Source organism: Sander vitreus, chromosome 20 (assembly GCF_031162955.1).
Source record: "Sander vitreus isolate 19-12246 chromosome 20, sanVit1, whole genome shotgun sequence".
In the NCBI taxonomy this organism is placed as follows: Eukaryota; Metazoa; Chordata; class Actinopteri; order Perciformes; family Percidae; genus Sander; species Sander vitreus.
In genome coordinates, this window is record NC_135874.1 from 25,721,572 (window position 1) to 25,745,375 (window position 23,804).

Sequence of the window (23,804 nt, forward strand, 5' to 3'; positions counted from 1 at the left end):
GGGGTGGATTGCATTTAAAAAAAAAAAAGATAATTATACTTGTTTTTTCTAAAGGGCCGCCCACACCAAGAACATTAGCTAATACGAAAACGATGTGAGCATCCTCGTGGATGAACGATACCGCTCTGTCAACAGTGGAGTTCAGATGGATTTGGATTGGCTGTCAGTGTTCGTTTTTTCTTTTTCAAATTGCTCTGAAACTGATCCCAACTGTCGTCGTTATAGTTGGGGTGTGGACTCCACCATTCACTTGAGTTAGAACAATTTTTCAAGCAATACAATGCATATAAGGTGAAAATCCCATGAATCAGGGAGAGTTGAGAATATGTTGATCCATTTGCAAACTACGTCGCAAATCTATACTTCAACGCATAATTGTGTACAGTGTAGAATGAAAACAACACTCAATCTATAGTTTATGTAATGTTAAAAGTAAGACCTTTGAACAACGCCGCTATATTAACGTTAATTCACTTTGCAAAATCAAAACTAAATTCAACGGTGATTCAACCTTGGTCCCTGACGTTGTTTCAACCGCGAATAAATGTTGAAATGCCGTCCGGGAATATATTTATTGTTATAGTTCTTGGTGTGGACGGTTCTTAACCAAGGATCAGTATTATCAGTTGATACGGGTATATACAAAAGTGCAGGTGTGTTATTTATAAGAATTACAGTCCCCTAACAAGGCTTGTTCACCAACAGCTGTAGCTTGGCCATAGACCAGACATCAAGCGGCTAACACTACCTAGCGTTTCAATCAAATATGTATACGTAGATGTCCAGATAACCAATAGGCGGCCACTGAGTTGGGTCATTGATCCACAGCGTTCGAGGCGGAGCCCCGTTCATTGAGAGTTGCCCAGTGGCGAATAAAGCCAAAAAACTTCAACTTCCATGTATAAAATGACCCGGATGATCGGCGATGCATTCGCCCATAAAGCAGGCACACTAGAGACCCCCGCCGGCCGAGCCAGCTACCTCCAGTTTAGCCCTTTGCTAACTTAAATGGGGATTAAATGATTTATTCGTGTGGCTCTTTTAGACTTTCCAAATGTTATCGGACTCTGAGAGTGAAACGCGTCATTGTGCGGGGGTTGTGAAGCTCGAAAAAACGTATCCACTGATTTACAAACTTCTCTTTCGCCATGTAAGTCTATGGGAAAAATTATTTTTGGCCTCAATGGCACCACGTGACGGACACGGAAGTTGTAATTCCATTTTTTGACCGCCATGTCAAATTGGTTTCAAAGCCCGGAGCAGGATCTTCAGTTTTCTATCCCCCCCAAAAAGGGCACGGCCATGGCGTTATGTAAAATACCCGTAATTGCCTGTGTGATCTCTGTGTGACTATGTGTTGGTGAAAAAGCTGAGGAATAAATATGAGGCTGCAGATAGGGCACTCTGTTTTTGTGTTGCTGCTTATTTTGACAATGAGTATGATGTCCTGGGTTTGATTGTGAACACCTGTGTACATTTTGAGACCTCGTCAAGCCAGCGTTAGATCTGTCTTTAAAACTCTCTCTCTGTATTTCTCAGTATGACTATGTTCAGAAACTGGTGTCATCCGGCGACTTTCGCACGCAGAAAATCGAGTGAATCTACAGTAAATACCTCTGCTGAAGAGTCCAACATGTTTTTTTATTCCTCCGTGTCCTCCTTGGCTACTAGCAACTGTGTCATTACTTAGAATTCCTTATGGGGGGACACAGAAATTACGCACTATATAGGGCTGCACGATATGAGGATTATTTTGACTGATATTGCGATTGCAATATGATTCACAATATTGAAGGGAATGATCATTTTTGTATCATTATTCTCATTTTCATTGACTATTATTAAATCTTAAAAAATGTAAATGAATATGATTGTGAATGTGATTTTTGCGAGGATCTGTGACAAACAAAGATTTTTTCTTTAGTCTGTAGGATAGGATTTGTAGGCCGGGACGTCTCTGCAGCACCACAATACTTCATTCAGAATGGTTTGACAATGGTTTGTTTTTAAAATGTTGCGCTGTTGGCAACAATTAATGCCCTTTGTCAATGTCAAGCTCACTAAATGTCACGGAAATGTCTAATATCAGGAAACGTGCATGACAACATATATCTACTGATGTGTTTTCACTGTTTCATTTTCTTAATTTAACAGACAGAAATATATAAATAGCATACCTATATTTACTTGTATTGTTGTTTTTTTATGCTTTGGCAACACAGATGTATTAGCCTAGGTTTTGTCATGCTAATAAAGCAAATTGAAATTAAAATTGAAGAGAGAGAGCGAGAGAGAACAAGAGAGAGAGGGAGGGAGAGACTTGACTGAAACTAAAACCAGATGTATGATGAAGTAATCTTATAAGCTTATAAGCTGCTGAATAATGTTGAATATTCACTGGAAATGAAATGGTATTAAAGCGAATAAATACTGATCTGCGTGAGTCTAAAGGCAAACGTGTGTGTGTGTGTGTGTGTGTGTGTGTGTGTGTGTGGGTGTGTGTGCTGTCCGGACAGCTTTGTGGGGCCAAAAAGCAGGACCCCACAACTTTAAAGGGCTGTTTGAGGGTTAAGACTTGGTTTTAGGATTAGGGTTAGAACTAGGTTCTGGTTAGGGTGATGGTAAGGGTTAAGGTTAGGCATTTAGTTGTGATGGTTAAGGTTAGGGTCCCCACAAAGATAGTGAAACGCTGTGTGTGTGTGTGTGTGTGTGTGTGTGTGTGTGTGTGTGTGTGTGTGTGTGTGTGTGTGTGTGTGTGTTGTACAGTAAATTAGCTATGGAAACATTGTTTGTCGCCCCTTGTGGAGGCTCTTGTGCGTGCAGAAACAAAACAAAGCTGCGTTCAAGAACACGCCTCAGCAGCGCGCTTTGATGAAAAGGCTATTTAACCCACTGTAAAACGAAAAAATGGTAGGTCACAGGCTTAAGATGCGGTCTGCTCGGTAGTTTTAAATCAATCCAAAATCACGTTTTAACGTGTCAGAAATGCTTCGTTGCGCTCCTTTTCTCTCCCCCCCTATGTGCGGTGGGACGTTCCCCAGCGCCATGCCGTTGGATTTCGGTTTCCATAGGCAGCTGCTGAAGTAACGGCAGAGCGGAACGGAGCGGATTGGAGCGGAGCGATTCAATTCATTCCCTATGAGAACAGCGGTATGTGAGCGCAGTCCGCTAACGGCGACGAAAGTGCCCGGATGTTCACCGCTCTAGGCAACAGCGCTGCGCGAGCTGCCTGCTGGTTCCCCACTTCCTGAATTCACAGCAACAGGAGCCAACTAACTGACACCGCAGCGTATCATTTTGTCCCGATACCCACAAGATAAGCTTTGGATTTTCAACTCCAGCGTCGTCGGCTTGCGTCGAGGAGTGTCGCCGCTCTGCTGCGATGGTGGAGACTCCAGCGGGCTGTCTGTTTGAAGACATCCAGTATGAAGACATACAAGTTGAAGCGGTAAACTTATGACCGACAACAGCTCGAGAGAGGGCATTAACGTTAGCTTTGCATTGCTGAGGGGGGGGGGGGAAATGTTCCGGTAACGTTACTCGGAGTTAAAATACAACTAGCTAGCTAACGTTTTTCAACGTTCTTGTTTGTGTTTTATGAGCAACGCTGAGGTAAAAGAGAGACACAGGAGGCTACTCTGCTGCTAACATTGTACCGTTTACTGTCCTTCAATGTGAAATACAGTGAGAGTTGTGGTCTGAGCAAACCCTTAAGACATCACAGCATCTGCCTACATGTAACGTTATTTTAACAAGCAGTGCAAGGCCTCAGTTTGTTAAAGGGCATGCTATAGTCGTAACATATGCACTGGTAAAACTCAATTGTAGCTGCTTCTAAAAGTGCAGTAAAAAATACAGTTTAGGGAAAGTGGCAGCATTTAAAAGCCTTCTCCAGATGTTGAGGGGAGTATGTCCAGCTGTTTACCATGGTCACATTAATAAGCTTGGGGTGGGGGTTTGCTGGACTCCAGTTACCCCCCGCTGTTTCTCCCCCTCTCTGTGCATTGTGTCCTCCTGAGCCTGTCATGTTGTCTTTCTTCAGGCTGTTGGCAGAGGGACATTTGGAGTTGTCTTCAAGGCCGTATGGAAAGGAAAAGATGTAGCAATCAAGACCATTGAGAGTGAGAATGAAAGGAACGCTTTCCTCGTTGAGGTACTGTGAACACCCACCTTTTTTTGCTGTTCTGCTCTGTGCAGCAGGAAACCTGCAGACATGTGGCATTATTAAAATATCACACTATTTTACTTTAGGATTTATTTTTAGCCCCGCCGCCAAATGTTTTACCTATGAAACGAAACGGACACTTGGCTGCAACACAAACAAGTAATTCACCACTATTCACACACAATGAGGCGCATTTTCAGTTATGTATTTTTTGAGGAATTATAAGGTCAGGACTAACAGGTCTACAAAATGAATTTTACAAGAAATTCTTCATAGGGAAACCAAAACCCAAATGACTACATCTATAGACTATTTCCAATTTATATTATATTACACTGACTCACTTACCGTTTTAATGTTTCCAGATGTATGATGTCAGGACGACGAGCTGACAGAACTGACAAGTTGAACGTTGTCCAATTAGAACAGACCCACCGAGGTGACGTTTTTGGTGGAGCTGTTCGTTTAATAGGCCTAAGGCACTGAGGGAAAAAATTTGAACGTATTTTTAAGACGTTTTTTTAAACTAGTTAACGGCTCGGTTAAAACTAAGGTTGGGCATCGAGAACCGATTCCTACTTGGAATCGGTTCAAAAAGTACGATTTCAGTGGAATCGTTTCTTTATTGGAATCGTTCGGAGGATTTGGTTTCAAATCTGACCATGTTAATCTGATCAAATTAATATGCGCAAGTTTTGGTTTCCGTAGCAGCCAGGCACTTGTTGTGTTGCAGCCTTGGAGCTCAATATGCAGCGCTCTAGTGTGGCTTTATTTTACGTTGAAAAAGCCCGGTAAAACTGCAACCGGCCATTGAATCAACTAATAACTAATTTACAAATACTCCAGCATGGTCTTTGGATAAAGGTCAGAATACAGTTACTACAGACACATTTCATTTATCAGTATAACTGTGACAACACCCATACTACATGTTCAGAATATGAAGATATATACATAATATGTTCCAATGTAACACACACAGAAAGTAAGATATAATGTTCGTGGTTATGTTTTGTTTGTGCGCAGCTCCGCCAGCTCTCCCGGGTGAATCACCCCAACATTGTTAAGCTGTACGGCTCCTGCGACAACCCAGTGAGTATACAACACTCAACTTGTGGTGGAAGAAGTATTCAGATCCTTTTACTTCAGTAAAAGTACTAATACTACACTGTAAAAAAAATACTCTTGTTACAAGTTAAAGGACTGAGCCTCCGTATATGGGCGCACGCTCTACCAGGTGAGCCACCCAGGTGCCCAAAACGCAGACTTTCTTCACTCGCAATGTGATTAAGAACTTTTAAATTGATGAACATCATATGTGTAATTCACGGCTCAATTCAAACGGGAACTAAAAAGAATTAGCCTCTCCCTGTTCAATACCGTACATATTTTTTCCCGAAATAACGTTCCATGGTAGTCCAAAGGGGAGGGACTTCGCCGTCCAAATTCTTGTCTAAGAAACGCACGTGGTGGCTGTCAGCGGAGCAGCACGGATGGGGCTCATAGCCCGTCGTCTTTTTATTTTTAGTGTGAGCGTGTTGTCAGGTAGTTGCAGGTGGCTGGGCAGTAAGGCCCTGTCCCATTTCTCCCCACTTGGTTTTGAGTGCCCTCGACAGTAAAGTCCCCTCGACGAGGGAAGTGGGGGTGAAGATCGTTTCCTATGAAATGGGACACCACTGTATGCAAATTAACGTAGCGAACGTGCTCACCTACGTCACGCGCAGCGCCGACGTGTCTACCGGTAGTAGCCTACTACTATTTTCGTTCAGGAAAATGGCGGTTTCCTAGGGGAAGGGGAGGTATTGGGACAGAGCCTTAATGTAGCGCAGCTTAGACGTTAGTTACAGATGACCCAGCGTCTGCCTCTGTCTCGCTTTCACTGCTCAAGTAATTGGATTTGTGTTCTCAGGTCTGTCTGGTCATGGAGTATGCAGAATGTGGCTCTTTGTATAACCGTAAGTCATGTTATGTCTGTAAGGTAATCGTCAGATTAATTGACAATGAAAATAATCGTTAGTTGCAGCCCTAGATGTACGTTATATTGTTTCAGTTCTTCTGGAACTCAGTCATGGTTACACAGTTTCATTGTTTTCAATATTTGACTTCTTTTCTTCTTTTTCTTCTATTTGATAGTCGCTTCTGGCGCTAGGCATAAAAGAATTGCATGACGCATTTTACTGTGTATGATTGTGTATTTGTCAAACGTTTCATTTGATTTGTATATACAAACGCATCAGTTGAAATGCGCGAGGCAAAGCCACGCCAATGATGTCATTCACTCGTTGTACAACAGTTCCAAAAATGGATTTGAGATTTTGCTGTACGATGATAGCGCCCCCATGTTTGTGTGCATATAGTTATCCCATTCTGTGCTTCTCTTATTTATTTATTTATTTATTTTTTGCTCGTTTTGCCCTTAATCCCAAGTCCTGCACAGTGCAGACCCACAGCCCCACTACACAGCCTCGCACGCCATGAGCTGGTGTCTGCAGTGTGCCGAGGGAGTTGCCTATCTGCACGCTATGAAGCCAAAGGCCTTAATTCACAGAGACCTCAAACCACCAAAGTAAGTCTCTTTATGATCACACGGAGGGAAGTTACACGGTCCAGAGTTTTTGAGAGAAAACATGGTAATGACGATAAGTGCAGTAATAGCTTGAGATAGTCTAAATCTCACCGGTTTGCACTGGAGTGTCTACCAGTGAGATTTATATATATATATATATATATATATATAGTTAGCTTTTTTCTGCTCTGAATTGGCACCCTGGAAGATGAATAAGCGCATAACTTTGCCATTATCTGCTGATTCTGAAGAGACGAGATTCTCGGTAATCGTGGCTTAGGAGTCAATTTGCAAATTATGAACTGCTCGCTGTATTTGCCTGAAGTCCTGAAGAACAGAAGCCTGTTAATCTTGTTGAACTCGCACAGCCAGAGACATGTTGAAGGCGAAAGCATGTATGGAAATGTCTGAAAACAGCTGCACACACAAGATGTAAGGCCTCTACAACACAAAATTGAACAAAATAACCGCACCTGCGTGTGTGTTTTTTTATTACATTTTTTTGCCATGTTAGTTAGTGGTAAGGTTGGTGTAGTTGTTTTTTTTTTTTTTCCAGATACCGGTGCTAAAACGATACATTTTAAACGGTGCCAGAACCGATCCTTTAACGTCCGTTACAGAGCACCAGAGGACAGCACAGGCATTCAAGTGGCACCCAAATGGGCCACCAAAATCTGTGTTGTCATTCGGTCTGGTAGACTTATTAGCACCGGGTTTCAGTACCCATTCCTAGTTAGTGGCATGGCTCCGAGGATGGCAATGTTGGTCTGTTAGTCCGTCCATCCACCACTTTGGGCCAGACTAAAATATCTCAACACAATGAAATGCCGTGACATTTGGTAGAGACGTTTAGGATCCTCAGAGAATGAATTGTAATAACTTTGGTGACTTTTCATGTAGTGCCATCCTTTCCATTCTAATACTTTGTTTTATAACCAAATACCTGCCAAGGTATTCTATCTGGACTCACTTTTTAATTCTCAAATGTTAAGGTGTGACAGTATATCTCGAGTGTATAGGGCATTTAATCCATGTCCTCTGTACTGTTCCAGTCTGCTGCTCGTGGCTCGTGGCACGGTGCTGAAGATATGTGACTTTGGAACAGCGTGTGATATTCAGACCTACATGACCAACAATAAAGGCAGCGCAGCCTGGATGGCACCAGAGGTGTTCGAAGGTGAGGCCCAAACTTTTTCACTTTTCATTCTGGGGCTCCAACCGAGAGCGGCTTAAACCAGCGCTGATTATTAAGTAAAGATTTGTTTCCCACAACTTGGGTCTCGATTTGTAATTTCTTTATTTATATTAGTTATTTTTTTGTTTATTTTTAATTCACTAAGATTTAACCTCAAAGCTAGACTAAATTCTGATTGGATTTACTCTCCAAAGATTGTACTTAAAGGTGCTCTAAGCGATGTCACACGTTTTTTAGGCTACAACATTTTTTGTCGCATACAGCAAACATCTCCTCACTATCTGCTAGCTGCCTGTCCCCTGAACACACTGTAAAAAAAACACGGTCTCTCTAGACAGCCCAGGCTCCATAAACAGCAACAAGAAAAAACTGTGGTAAAATACACTTCATTCAAAGTCGACAGATACAAAATAAAACCACGAAAAGCCGTTTTGGGTCGTCTTTCCACTTTTCCAACCATCACAACTCTTTTAGTTGAAATAAACACATAGTTAAACGGTTTACACGTGAAAATATGTTTGCTCTATACACACTAAAAGTATTGCTTTTTTAAATGGAGTCTGGTGGGTTTAGCGTTAGCGATCGAAAAGGCCTATATCCGTAAGGATCCTTTCCATAATGTTGTCAGACACTTAGAATAATAATCTGAGCCTGTCAGTGGCAAAACGAGCACTTTTAGTGGACAAAATTGACGATGCACATTTGCCCCAAATGGTTACATTGCAGCTCACTCTGTGGCTGCCTATTACAGCGTTCACGCCTAATACTGGACCAATTCCAAAGATTGTTGTTCCCATCAGTCACTTACACACAAAAACAAGGAAAATAGGGTCCAGGTTGAAAACCCCCGACATGACACTTTAATATATTACAATTAAGAAACAGCACCCGGCAGGCGCTGTCCTGTTTGCGTCGGGCCGAACAACGGCCCTTAGCTGTGATATAATCACAACATGCCACAAACTTAAAGCTATAGTGCGTAGTTTCTGTCGCCCATTTATGAGGAATTCTAAGTAATGGCAACTAAACTGTTGGCGCGTCCACATGATACAAGCCTTCTGTGATCGCGCACGCGCCCCCACCCCTCCCCCACACAGTTGCTAGTGGCCAAGGAGGACACAACTCTTCAGAAGAGGTCATTATCTTCACTCGAGCTTCTTGCGCCGGACGCCACAATCTTCTGAGAGAGTTGTGTGGAGCTGGTAACAACTCATTTGGCAATGGCTTGAATGTAACGGACGTTCATTAATATCAAAATGTTACGCTCTAAAGCTTTAACGGAGCTATTGCTTTTACAAAAGGGTCATTCATTTCCTGCATACACTAAAAGTAACTTTTGGTGTGTGTTCCTCAGGCAGCAACTACAGTGAAAAGTGTGACGTGTTCAGTTGGGGCATCATCCTGTGGGAGGTCATCACACGCAAGAAACCCTTTGATGAGATCGGTGGCTCGGCGTTTTGTATAATGTGGGCCGTCCACAGAGGTGAGCAAAATACAACTATAATACCAACTGCTCTGTTGATTGTTTTGTTGTTGATTTTTTTTTGTTGATTTTTCTATTCATGTTCTGCAGCTGCTGACAATATTATAGAAGTGCAATGCTAAATTGGTGGAGTACGAATGAATGAATGAATGAATGAATGAATGAATGAATGATTTTTTTTTTCAGCTTTGGGGAAGTGCAAGTTAAGCGATACTTAGCTTGATTAAAACTGAATTTAGGGCTCAGTTGATGTTGTGATATAGGTCTTAATTTTCATTCATAATGCTCTTAAAAAAGTCTTAAAAATATCTTACATTTGACTTTTTGAAACCTGCAGAAACTCTTTCTGAATAAAGGTGTTGAAAAAAGAAAATAAAGTTGTTTCATCGGCATCCTCTACTGCCACCCAAGAAAACGTATTTCTTTCTTGAAAACACTCTTTCGCTTTAGCTCGTATGCAGCCATCATCTTCTTCTAACAAGACAGCCGGCAGTCACATGTCACGAGCGCCAACTCAGCTCTCGATTAGCCAATGGCACATTCAAATCAAATCAATCAACATTCGTTCAACGGGTCCAAACAGGCCCGACTTGGCGTTTTACTTGCCCCGGACCCATCGGGCAAACCCTTATTGTTGAACCCTGTGAATACCAGACATTCAAGCTGCGATGATGTTGAGCTGGATGTGTGAGCAATGTCAGGGAAGCTTTTTTTATGACACGTTAGTCACATGGGATTTATGACTTGGCCTCGGATATCCAGGTTTCTGGGTTGTTGTGTTAACTTTTTTGATACAGACAACTAGATTAGTCAGAATGCTTCCTCCGTCTGATCTATGATGTTGAGTCAACCGGATACCATTTGTATTATTTCTATCATTTACCATGGTGACATAGTATGGAACAACATATACAAAGCAATAAATCAGTCCTTCCAGTTTTTTTGTGATTGTTGCGCCACGTTTTCTTAAAAAATGTGATGGAATATGCGGGATATTTATGCAATGTTATGCGATGAAATTGCGGGAACTTGCAAAAACTGCGGTTTCATCATGGCTTCATCGCGGGGTTCGCAGCTTTTCGATGATGAAAATGATGAAATTTCTGCTAAGATATATGTGACTGTTTTTGCAACGAAAACGCGGGGATTATGAAATCACGCAAGCCCCGCATATTTCGCGCGGAAATCGGCAATTTGAAATGCGATCGCATAATCACATTTTTCTGGAGGGACTGATAAATAAAAAGCAATGGCACCCTGCAGGAGTAAAGTGCTACATACATTACTTAAACAGAGGTGGAACATTCTTCAGCCTAGTTTATGTACAGTTTAACAGAATTAGAGATTATAGATTGAAGTTTTGAATAGTTGTTTGCCAAGTACTTCTCTCCATTGTTTATTATGCGTGCAGACCCTCTAGAAATATCTTTTCTCAGCAAAGTACCTAGTAGGCAACTAACGTTGTAGTGTAGTAAAAGTACATGTGTTTCTTGTGTTGCATAAATGGATTACAACTGCATTTCGTTGTGCAATCCTGTGTTGACAATAAAGAAACCTTGAGCTTGAACTTTAAATGAATACAGTCCCTGGTGGGAGCAGATGTTGATACTGGTGCTGCATCCCATTTGCTCCCTTTGATTCTCTCTTACTGATGTTTGACGCTGGGCAGGTAGCATCCAATCAGCTTGTGTGAGCTTATCAGCTGAAAGCTGCTTTGCTTTGCTTTCATATCGGGGGTGGAGTGGATTGGAGTCAAACCCTTCAGTGTTTCCTTTAGGATTTTCCATAGCAGTGGGGGCAGGTCTGTCCGAACAACAGACTGACTGTTGACTCTCAGCAGGATCAGATGCACTAGCGAGGTCCAAAGTGCGCACACATTGTTGTGATGTTACGTTGTTCCCTCCGCTGCAGTGATGATAGGAGGGAACCAGTGTTTTCCTCGGCAAAGCTTATCACAATACTGACTGACTGACTGTTTACTGTGACGCAGGTACGCGGCCGCCCCTGATCAAGGACCTTCCCCAGCCCATAGAGACTCTGATGACTCGCTGCTGGGACAAAGAACCCAGCCAGAGACCGTCCATGGAGGAGGTGAAGAACACCATGAGCCAGCTCATGAAGGTATCATCCCAACACGTGCTGTTACTCCAGCTAGAGCCCAGTTCAGACCAATGATTCACTAGTTGACTAGTTGAAACTTGCAACGCGCCAGTCTGCAACATTCTAAAACCTACCAGTTTACACCTGTGCGACTAGACGGTGTATCATCTCCATAGCCACTTTTCTGTAACTTGATATATCAGTTCAGGGTTTCCCCCAGAAGAGTTGTTAGGCCCGGGGGAAAGTGTCTTTATTTCGACGAGGGCCCGGCTGGGGCCAGTCCCAGACTGATGGCAGCGTTAACGTAGAGCCCAATAGTTTCAGTGATACCAAATAATGGACGGAATCGCAAAATAATTTTTTTTAAAAAGCTATAAGACCGATTCCATAGGAAGTTATATCAGAATAGTTTTACATGGTTTCATTTTCAAAAAACACCATATTTTTGTCATACTGCACATTGCTGCTGCTCCTCTTTTCACCCTGTGTGTTGAGCTCTCTGTTTTAGCTACAGAGTGAGGCATCACACTTCTGTTCGTCGCACATGCTCAGTACCTAGGTAAGGACTACTAGCCAGTCAGAAGCAGAGTATGAGGGCGTGCCCTGACAGTACCTAGGTAAGGACTACTAGCCAGTCAGAAGCAGAGTATGAGGGCGTGCCCTGACAGTACCTAGGTAAGGACTACTAGCCAGTCAGAAGCAGAGTATGAGGGCGTGCCCTGACAGTACCTAGGTAAGGACTACTAGCCAGTCAGAAGCAGAGTATGAGGGCGTGCCCTGACAGTACCTAGGTAAGGACTACTAGCCAGTCAGAAGCAGAGTATGAGGGCGTGCCCTGACAGTACCTAGGTAAGGACTACTAACCAGTCAGAAGCAGAGTATGAGGGCGTGCCCTGACAGTACCTAGGTAAGGACTACTAGCCAGTCAGAAGCAGAGTATGAGGGCGTGCCCTGACAGTACCTAGGTAAGGACTACTAGCCAGTCAGAAGCAGAGTATGAGGCGTGCCCTGACAGTACCTAGGTAAGGACTACTAGCCAGTCAGAAGCGGAGTATGAGGCGTGCCCTGACAGTACCTAGGTAAGGACTACTAACCAGTCAGAAGCAGAGTATGAGGCGTGCCCTGACAGTACCTAGGTAAGGACTACTAGCCAGTCAGAAGCAAAGTATGAGGGCGTGCCCTGACAGTACCTAGGTAAGGACTACTAGCCAGTCAGAAGCAGAGTATGAGGGCGTGCCCTGACAGTACCTAGGTAAGGACTACTAGCCAGTCAGAAGCAGAGTATGAGGGCGTGCCCTGACAGTACCTAGGTAAGGACTACTAGCCAGTCAGAAGCAGAGTATGAGGGCGTGCCCTGACAGTACCTAGGTAAGTTCTACTAGCCAGTCAGAAGCAGAGTATCAGGGCGTGCCACGCTAGCAGCTAGGCGAGCATTATAACGTGTGTTACAAAGTGACGCACGTTCGTCAGGGAAGTAAAGGCTGGACTACAATAGAGCTCTTTGGGCTTTTTCACTTTGTAAACCTATAACATGCCCAAAAAAGATATACAACACAATAAAGGGAAGGGAAAAAGCCAAAAAGCATAATATGAGCACTTGAAGTCAGATTTGAAAACATGACTACCACTGTAACTGTAGTTTAAATGGCTTAAAAATACATTTACATCCCCCCCCCCTAATGGTTTAGGCCTGGTGGGGGGCAACTTAAGGCCAGTGGGCCACCTGGGGGGGGGACCCTGCATTTGTAGCATCTTTAAATTTGAATAAGGTAAGTGCTAGTGAGATGTTTGCTACAGTTGCATTTCTCGTAATGAAGAGGCGAAAACGTCTTAATTCTCTGATTCACTGCTGTGTTCTCTGTTGCCGCTCAGTTCAGCCACTCTCTAGGTCGCTCCACCTCATAACGCGCTCGCGGGCGCTCGTTGAGCCTCCGTCATTTCGACCAGTTGACATTTTGTAACACAGAACTTAAATGGACTATGGATCATTTTATTTCTACGGTTTGTAGCCGACTTCACAAGCTGACTTCGCTATTTGGCTGTTGAAAAGGCCGACGTCCCTTTTACGTTCTAAAACCAGCCTCTGGGGACCCGACGCGCCGAGTCCCAGCGGCGCCATCGGCCGGTTTGAGTCGAGCTGAGACGGGCCGGTTCAGACAGCTGCAACTTTGCCCCTGCAACGTTCGAAAACAGTTTTGATCTTTTCGCGAATCTTTGGTCTCAGCTGTGCTTAAAACTACAAAAGGATAATTTTCACATTCTTATGTATGTGCAGAATAAACAAAGGAAACATAACCTATAAATTAGCTCTAGGTCAAACTGTAACAAGCTCTTTTTTAAAAGTGCCGGGTGGTGTGTTTGGATCTTCCAGTACTTCCCAGGCTCTGATGAACCACTCAAGCTCCCTCACCAGTCTTCAGACAGCAGAAGTGGCTCCTCGTCGGCCACAAGCACAGGTAACTTTCAGCTTTGCGGCTTCCACTAATGAATGCTTGTGTCTGTCAACTCGCAGAAAAAAATCGACAGTCAACAACTGGGTCTGTGTGTGTGTTAAAGTCATTGTATGCTTCAGGTAAAGAAAGTGTCCCAATGAATCAGTCTTTGCTGTCTGCAGACTCGTATGCGGACTACACCATCAACAGTAACAAGAGTGACGACAACTCCGAACACAGAAACTCTGTCGGCAGGGAAGAAACCCTAAAAAGCTTTGAGGCTAAATTTCCACTCCAGTTCAAACCCTCGAAGGTAATCGGACCGGAAACACTGATAGTGCACACTCATCCTGTCTTTGTACGTTCACATGCACACTCATATTCCACTATTATCCCGATTATGACAATATTCCCAATTTGATGCGGGTCATGTAAACAGCATATTCTGAATAAGGCTTTTTTCTGAATTTATCATTTTCCGATTCAGACATGTGGGATATGCCGGTAGTATTTGGGTTTTAGAAGCATTCTTTAGACATGTATACAGCGCGTTCAGAATCTGCGTCTCAATCAGGGTTTTTACTGCAGTTTGTGACAGTTTACGGCCTCTTGAGTGGTTACGGCGTACGGTCAGCTCTGTGCGTTGCTGTGGTTGTTTTACACAAACCAGCCAGCCAACAGTTTGCAGGGCTGCAGTAGAGCTGCATGACCAAAAGAAAAGAAGGAGAAACGCACCTACTTTTAAACATCATGAAAGACTTGGAAATCAACAGGTTTTGTGGATATGCACAAACATCGAAAAGCCGACCTTTTCCAAAAGGTGGTTGAAGGAATGAAAGAGGGACGCTGGGTTCGCACGGTCCAACGAGTCTGCCACCGCTGGTGGAAAACACGGCTGCATGTAAACAGTAATATTAGTGGAATATTGTCTTTTTCGGAATAAGGGGCAAAAACTGGGATATGGTGTGCATGTAAACGTAGTCAGTGATTTCAGCTGTGTTTCTCCCCCCCCCCAGACAGCCACGCTGCGTGCTGAGCGGTCCAGAGGGCCCAGTGTAGACAGCCAGCCAGGACGCTGCCAAAGCCCCACACACTGCACCAGCCCTGTAACCACCACCAACCAATCGGAGTTGAGGATGACGTTTTGTCCCACAGGTAGTGTTTTCAGGGTTCATACGTTTTGAAAAAACCTGGAAAAGTTATGATTCCAGGCCTGGAGAGGTTTTGGAAACATAAAAAGACCCAGAAAGTTTGGAAAAGTCATGGAACACAGCATAATAATACGTGATTTAATAAATGTATTTCACGTCGTCCTAACCTCACCGTTCTATTCGGGGCGCGATATTACGACTCCCTCTATTAACCACATACATTATCATTCATTTCATTGTTGAACCTCTGAGGGTAAACAACTTTTAACACAGATTTGTATTCTTATTGTATAATGTCAACTGACATTTTCAGGAATACATAGTCATGGAAATTTGCCAAAACGTCATGGAAAAGTATACGTTAAAATGCGTATGAACCCTGTGTTTTGTTTTTTTACAGTTTTCAGCGTTGATCCAGAATGAAAATCTGAAATTTAGCTGGTCGTTTGGTTTGTTTTTTTGCTTGTGGTGGAGTTGAGATTAATTTAAAAAAATTTTAAATCTGCGGAATTCTGTCTGCATATTCCATGTTGGCCTGCTCATGAAAAATACTAAGGGCGCTTTCACACATATATATATATATATATATATATATATATATATATATATATATATATATATATATATATATATATATATATATATATATATAGCAGACAGTCATAGTGTTTCCAATCAGTGGTTCACATGAAAAGTGACAGAAATAGGTGTGTCAAGAATGAAAAAATAAATCTGAGAAAGATGTTTAAACCCAGCGTACTTCCTCACCTCCACACAGCTGGCCAATCACAGCGTGAAGTCAGTTTGGGATTTTTTTCCAAGAGCCATCATATTGTGATGTCTGTACTCAAACTTTATTTTCTCATTTTCTAGTTAAGTCCTACTTCAACAGGTTGAGTTCATCAGGAGTCAAAGCTTTGAGTTATGTTGCACTGTCCACACTGCACCACTGAGGGGCATTACAGTGCAACCTGCCAGAGAGTGTGTGTGTGTGTGTGAAGGAGCTCTTTTACTGTGTGTGTGTGTGTGTGTGTGTGTGTGTGTGTGTGTGTGTGTGTGTGTGTGTGTGTGTGTGTGTGTGTGTGTGTGTGTGTGTGTGTGTGTGTGTGTGTGTGTGTGTGTGTGTGTGTGTGTGTGTGTGTGTGTAGCAGCTCTTTTACACTGTGTGTGTGTGTGCGTGTGTGTGTAGCTACCAATGGTTTGGACAGCTCCATTCCCATGGCCTACCTGAAACTGGATCACCAGTTACAGGTAAGTTGAAAATATGTTTTTTTTTTTTTTTTTTTGTTATATTCCAGCTGGTAATAATGATACTAATATGTAGAGTTGCAAAGGTGAATCCATTAGTTGTCCTCTATTAAATTAATCTGCAACTATTTTGATAATCAATTATTGGTTTGAGTAATTTATTTTGATAAGGGTAAAAAGGTCATATTTCTGTGATTCCAGCTTCTTCTCTCTGTGACAGTAAACTGAATCTCTTTGAGTTGTGGACGAAACAAGACATCTGAGGACGTCATCTCGGGCTTTGGGAAACACTTTTTTAAACAATTTTTTGACTTTTTATAGACCAAACAACTAACCGATTAATCAAGAAAATAATCGTTGGTTGCAGCCCTTACTTATATCTCCTAGTTATTCTACTGTTGCCTGTTTTGGCTATTATTGAGAAATGTTTTATGTGATCAGTGATGTATTATTTTAGGACTTAACTAAAAGGGTTTGACAAATTCATTGATTAATTCAGTTATTGTGGTCCGACTCATTATTCTTGGCAGTTGAATTTTGTAGTTAGAACTAAACGGTTATTGGACGCGTGTAGGAATGAATAGGTCGATATTCTTCCACAGTGTTCCTCTCCTCCAGTTGTTTGACGTAGGTCTCGATGAACCCTGTGTATACGCAGCAGCGTGTGAAAATCACGGCGCTGTCCCTGTGCTTTTCAGCCGCTGACTCCGTGTCCGAACTCCAGAGAGTCCATGGCCGTGTTCGAGCAGCACATCAGGATGGCGCAGGAGTACCTCAAAGTCCAGTCAGAGATCGCGCACCTCGCTCTGAGGAAGTAAGTCAGCTCGCGTGCTAATAACTGAGGCTGCTGGATTAGGAAACAAATGAACTCAAAATCATAATCGCACAATATTGAAATGACGATTATTTAACCCTTGTGTTGTCTTCCCCAATGCAACTTTTTGTTTTCCTCGGTCAAAATTAAAAATTGTAACTTTTTTTTTTCAGCGTTTTTTGGTCATCTTTAAAAAAATAAAATCACTTTCCTCGACATTTTTGTCACTTTTCGACGAGAGCACAATTTCTAATTTGCTCACTCTGGCATTCAGTAATGACGCTCATTAACTATGCCCATGTAGCCGAGCTGCACCAATCACATCGGTGTATCTGATGTAGGCGGGCCAGAGGCCAGCTAAACAGATGACGACAGTTTAATCTGCCAGTTAGCTCCTCTGGTAGCTAAGAGTTTAATCTACCAGTTAGCTCCTCTGGTAGCTAAGCGTATGGGGCTCTGGATACGTCACCCCGTGTATTGTTGGGATTGGTCGTAGTGTTATCCAATTGTGTGCAGTGAGATTTTCAAATGCATGCTTGGTGCTGCCCCTCCAGTTGGGCCGTTTTCATCACTCAATGCCAGAACCTTAATCTTTCGGATTTGGGTCTGGATTTCCAGGCTACTATTTTTGTCACTTTTTCCGATGTCTTTGTTGATTTTTTTTTTTTCTGCACTTTTTTCAATGTTAGGACTACTAGCCAGTCAGAAGCAGAGTATGAAGGCGTGTCCTGACAGTACCTAGGTAAGGACTACTAGCCAGTTAGAAGCAGAGTATGAGGGCGTGCCCTGACAGTACGTAGGTAAGGACTACTAGCCAGTCAGAAGCAGAGTATGAGGGCGTGCCCTGACAGTACCTAGGTAAGGACTACTAGCCAGTCAGAAGCAGAGTATGAGGGCGTGCCCTGACAGTACCTAGGTAAGGACTACTAGCCAGTTAGAAGCAGAGTATGAGGGCGTGCCCTGACAGTACGTAGGTAAGGACTACTAGCCAGTCAGAAGCTGCACAGTTGCTCAGTGGTTAGCACTTCTGCCTCCCAGCGAGAAGGTTCTGGGTTCGAATCCAGTTCCGGTTTCTGTGTGGAGTTTGCATGTTCTCCCCGAGAACATGCAAAGTGTTTGCGTGGGTTTCCTCCGGCATGCATGCTAGGTAATTAGGATTACAGTTGAAAATTAGCCAACTGGCTAACACTGGCGCATTTACAAATGTTGATTAATGTGCATTGTCCTAATCAAATAAACTTACAAACAAACAAGCAGAGTATGAGGGCGTGCCCTGACAGTAGCTAGGTAAGGACTACTAGCCAGTCAGAAGCAGAGTATGAGGGCGTGCCCTGACAGTAGCTAGGTAAGGACTACTAGCCAGCCAGAAGCAGAGTATGAGGGCGTGCCCTGACAGTAGCTAGGTAAGGACTACTAGCCAGTCAGAAGCAGAGTATGAGTACGTTATAAGCTGTAACGTGTGTTACAAAGTGACGCGCGTTTGTCTCTGAAGTAAAGGCTGGACTACAATAGAGCTGTTTGGAGCAGTTTGTGAACAGTGTTTTTTCACTTTGTAAACCTATAACATGCGCACTTTAAAGTAAAAGTGACCAGGGTGCCTATCAGACATGATGACAGTAACGGAGGCTCTGCGTTGCGTCCTCTGTTTCTAGACAGGAGCTAATGTCGGAGCTGGAGCAAGACCAGAGGGAGCAGCAGACTTCGTCGCGACTCATCCAGGAGCACAGCAAGCTGCTGGAGGACAACAGCAACCTGTCTGCCTACTGCCAGGGCCTGAAGAGCAAACTGAGCCTGATCAAGAGTCAGAACCAGCACCACAGCTAGGAACAGGAGCACCGCCGCCGCAAACGGTCCACATCTCCTCTGTTCTCCCTGACGGATGAGAGGAAGCACTCCATGCACCCACCGTAAAGTAGGGAAGCCCGTTAACCCGAAAAAAAAAATGAACATATTTCACTCGCCACAAAACATTGTACCAAGATAACTTTAACACAGACGGGGCTAAGTGGGCAGAACGTTGGTCCTCTAACAGAAAGCGTGCTCCATATCTCCGGTTTCGGCTGTTGGAATGTAAGTGCTACGACAAACTATTTGTTTTAGCCACCGCACCAACTAAATCGCAGCCCAGACATTTCCAATCGGTACCAAAAATTCCCTCAAGAACACGAATGTAGAAGGCGTCGTCGCCACAGGACAGTACGTGAGTTTTTATTTGATTTTTTTTTTTTTAAATTACACTTTTGACGCAAGACATTTCCATTTCCTTTGGCTTTAAATATAAGATATGAGTTATCTTGAGATAACTGAGCTGTGAGACTAAGGAGACGTAACAAAATAATTTAGCAGCTACCACATCCAGTCTGGGCCTCCTCTGTACATTTGATGATGGGGGGGGTTGGACATAAAACTCGACGTACATTTTTAATATTTCATGGCGGTATTGATACGGTGGTACCAAGGAGATTCACGTGGACTTGTACTCTGAAAATGGACTTTGATTCAGAAAAAAACGTCACGGGGTCCGAAGGTGAGTGTTATATTTAGTTGTATTTTCTTTCTTTTTTGGAGTTTGGAAAAAGTAACTACTATTGTAATACTACTTTTTATATATTCTGTTTTAACACACCCATTGTATCGTGTTTTATGAAAAGAGGAGCGGTATTATTTGAAACCAATTCTGACTGTGAATACAAGACTTACCAAAGGAGTTCTTCAGAGACATGCTGCCTCGGAGCGCAGGGGAGGGGGGGGGGGGGCCTGTTTGAAATGGAAATAACTAGAATAATGAACCTGGCAGGCATTTCTATACCTATCTGTTTAATTTCTTCTTTTTTTTTTGGTTGCTTTTTACACACACAGTTATATTTCACCGAATTATGTTAACATTGTTCTGCACTGCACTTACAGTATTTGAGTCAAAGAATGGTGTTGCGCATGTGTTGTAGCCTCACTTTGGTTTTGGGGGGTTTCTATGACGGTGGGTGACTTTGGGATGGATTGTTATTTTTAATGCATTTCTTCAAACGTTGCCTAAGGATTGTTCCTGTACAGTTCTTTTTTTTTTCTTCTTTTTTTTACAAAACATTTCTCCTGCGATTTTAAAAATGTACAGACAATGCAATGATGTGCTTTTAGAGAGTAAAAACAAAGTTTGTAGTATTTTGTCGAGTTGTCTTCATTTATTTCCGTCGAGTGTTTTGTCTGAAAGAAGATTCTGTGTTGTGCAGCTCCACCCGCCAGTCAACAGCAGGACACGTGAAGTGGGTGGATATATGAAAGTCATGTAGTCTCGCCCTGCCAGACCGTATCTCCACAGCACTGTGGTCTGGCAGGTCTGGCAGGTCTGGCAGGTCTGGCTGCACCACACATACCTTCTAGCCTGGCTCCGCCCTCCCACGTCCTTCCACTTCTCAATTTAATATGCGCAAGTTTTGGTTTCTGTGTTGCAGCCTTGGAGCACAGTAAGCAGCGCTCTAGTGTGGCTTTATTTTACGTAGAAAAAGCCCGGTAAAACTGCAACCCACCATTAAACCGTCTTATTTGTGAAAATAAGCATGTGACCCGTTTCACCACCCCTCAAAGAATCGGAATCAAGAATCGATAAGAACCGGAATCGAAAGGTAGAATTGGAATCAGAATCGTTAAAATCCAAACGAAACTAGTTTTGAGCGTCAGCAACTTCCATTTTCTGCATTTGTATACGCTTTAATTCACCAGTTTACGGTGGAAATACCTTTATTTAGCCTATGTGAAGGAAAAAGAACACAGATGACAATTCAAAACATATCAAAAATATAATGGAAAGTATGTTGTTGTGTGTCATTGGGCATTTTTAAAGGACAATTCCGGCGCAAAACGAACCTAGGGGTTATTAACAGATGTGTACCCACTCTGTCGCTCTCTAAGACATGTTTTCATGCTAATCGAATGAGTTTGAGTTAGCTTACAACGCTAGCATTCGGGGCACAGGGAACGTAAAAACAAATCGCTATTTATACCACTAAAAAGGCTCAAAATATCACCAAACTTCAACGGTAGCATAATGTGGGTCTCTAAATGTTAACCGAAGCATTGAGAATGTTGTAAGCGTACAGACAGTTTATTGAACGAAGAGCTGCGGGAGCTCCGTGGAAGGGCTACGAGAGAGAGAGCTACCGGTAGTCAATGCCGCAACACAGCCTCGTACTTGGAGAAACTGGTGGTGTACCTGCGGACATTGTGAAGCTATTGCCACCGAACAGGAGTGTCTGTGTTGCACGGAGTAGGACCTGTTGCGTCGCGATGCCCAAGAGACGCAGTGTTTTGTACAGTCTGAAGATTTCCCCTCTCTGAGAAACAGGGCTGTACTTGAAACTTTTTTCCATGTCCCGAAAATAAATTGGAGACGGCGACCCAGACCAGAGGGACCAGATGGACAGTTATCCACTGAGTACATTTTACAGTACACTAGACAAGTTATGCAGAGTGCAATTATTTCAGATATATTGAGCAAATTGCTTTTGATTTTAGTTTGCATCGCCAGCTGTAAGTCATGGCTGGTTTTCAAGATGGCGACGGCATGTAAACATGAACGTGAGTGTCTTTATAATGTATCTTTTCAATAAACTGTCTGTACACTTACAAAGTTCTCAATGCTTCGGTTAACATTTAGAGACCCACATTATGCTACCGTTGAAGTTTGGTGATATTTTGAGCCTTTTTAGTGGTATAAATAGCGATTTGTTTTTACGTTCCCTGTCCCCCGAATACTAGCGTTGTAAGCTAACCAGCGGTCCGCTCTAGCGTCTTTCAAGCTCCAAACTCATTCGATTAGCATGAAAACATGTCTCAGAGAGCGACAGAGTGGGTACACATCTGTTAATGACCCCTAGCTTTGTTTTGCGCCGGAATTGTCCTTTAAGTGGGTATATGGAAATTCTGGAGCTTGCGTAGACTACACCACTGAGTATCACCGATAAAAGGATTAAAAAAAAAAGCCTCGGAGTCTTTCTGGGCCAGCAGGGAGCATTGTAACGTGTTCACAGCTGACAGCATGTACACAGTGTCTGGTGAGCGGAGCTGCAGCTGTAGGTTGGTTCTGTCGGGCAGTGAGCACATCAGTGGTGACAGGGGCAGCAGAGCTCACAGGGTGCTGCACAGAAACAGCTTTGTCTGCAGGACGACGGCTAACCCTCCCACTCCAGCCTGTCCAGGCCCTGTCTGCTGAGCTCACTGTCATTCCTCACATTCCTGCAGCCTCTGTGTAACGCCAGTTAAAGCGCTTGTCCGTCTAATTGTTACAGGTACTCAGAAACTGCAGAAAAAACGGCTTTTATTCTATACACAGAAATGATACACAGAAATGATCAACAAAACGTCATGCATCGACCCTTGTTTGGGCTAAGTTACGTCAACAATAGACTATATATATCCTTGATGTTCCACTTCCGGGATTGCTCCGGTGCCGCAGGAAATTCCGCCGGATGCATGTATTTGCACTGATGTCCGTTTCCTTCCACTTTCTTTGTGTTGGCATTCTAAACTCTGGTAGATTTCTGAGGACTGTGGTTAACTGCTCCTCAGATCTCTGCAGGGTAAATCCAGACAGCTAGCTAGACTATCTGTCCAATCTGAGTTTTCTCAGAGCCGCCCATGACGATTGTGATTGGTTTAAAGAAATGCCAGTAAACCGGAGCATGTTTGTCTCCCATCCCAGAATGCTGTGTGGAGTAGCCAGACCCTCCTCTGCTCCACAGCGTGTGGATGGTCTGGCAAAGCGGATCTGCGTCGACGGCAAAATAAAATACATTTTCCGCTATGTTACATTATGTTAAAGGTTATCCACGGAAGATTACTGTAACAATTTCATCAAACACAACCAAATTCCATGATTGGGAACCCTGAATGTAGGGCACATTTTTAACGCTAAAGGTCAATTTCATTACAATGTGCTATTTGCTAGGTTATTAGAACATTTATTTTATTTTGGTCGTCTGGTGGATGAACTCCTGACTGATGACTCTCCCACTTCTTAACCCAAATCGGACCACGTTCATGCTCTCCAGGCAATGGCATTCCCTGAGCTTTCCTGTACTGCTTTACTTTACATTTCTCTCCCTGCTGTTGGTAAGGCAACGTGTGTGTGTGTGTGTGTGTGTGTGTGTGTGTGTGTGTGTGTGTGTGTGTGTGTGTGTAAAAACCCCAAAAATGGGGTGCGTTATTTTAAGGATGTATTTTATAGGGATGCACCGAATCCAGCATTCAGCTTCGGCCGAATATTGGGCTTTTTTTTTTTTTTATTCTCTTTTATTTTATTATTTTTTTGGGGCATTTTCAGCCTTTATTTTGATAGGACAACAGAAGATGTGAAAGGGGAGAGAGGAAGGGTGTGGGAAGGGGGGTGCTGAGGTTGCTGCAGCACCCCCTGCTGGCAGGAGCTGGATTTTATTTTATTTTTTATTTTTTAAATAATTACTAATTCACTGTCTGACATTATTTATATTTTTGTATATCAAATAATGAGGCAAATAGCAAAAAAGGGTTATGGATAAGTTTGAATATAGCGTACTAAAAATTATGGGTGCTGTTATAGCTGCTATAGAGGTGAAAGTGAGTCAAGTGACGTGACTCGCTGAGAAGCGAGCAGGCTGAGGCTAGTTGACTGGAACGTT

General features: G+C 43.1%; 1 protein-coding gene across 1 annotated transcript; it reads left to right on the forward strand.

Annotated features, from left to right (window-relative positions):
• Nucleotides 1-3,221: 3,221 nt before the first annotated feature.
• LOC144535141 (mitogen-activated protein kinase kinase kinase 7-like) lies at nt 3,222-20,313 on the forward strand. The gene is made up of 14 exons (XM_078277446.1): nt 3,222-3,448; nt 4,043-4,153; nt 5,192-5,257; nt 6,075-6,120; nt 6,593-6,731; nt 7,784-7,908; nt 9,281-9,409; nt 11,400-11,530; nt 13,881-13,965; nt 14,124-14,254; nt 14,958-15,096; nt 16,282-16,343; nt 17,039-17,154; nt 18,807-20,313. Exons 1-14 carry the CDS (start codon nt 3,383-3,385, stop codon nt 18,976-18,978), a joined length of 1,518 nt encoding a protein of 505 aa, XP_078133572.1. The 5' UTR covers nt 3,222-3,382; the 3' UTR covers nt 18,979-20,313.
• The last annotated feature ends 3,491 nt before the right edge of the window (nt 20,314-23,804 follow it).

Bases quoted from the DNA above. Each gene is read 5' to 3' on its own strand.
- LOC144535141 (XM_078277446.1), top strand. From the start codon at position 3,383: ATGGTGGAGACTCCAGCGGGCTGTCTGTTTGAAGACATCCAGTATGAA. The intron at 6,732-7,783 runs GTAAGTCTCTTT...GTACTGTTCCAG, and splicing joins AGAGACCTCAAACCACCAAA to TCTGCTGCTCGTGGCTCGTG. The intron at 14,255-14,957 runs GTAATCGGACCG...CCCCCCCCCCAG, and splicing joins TCCAGTTCAAACCCTCGAAG to ACAGCCACGCTGCGTGCTGA.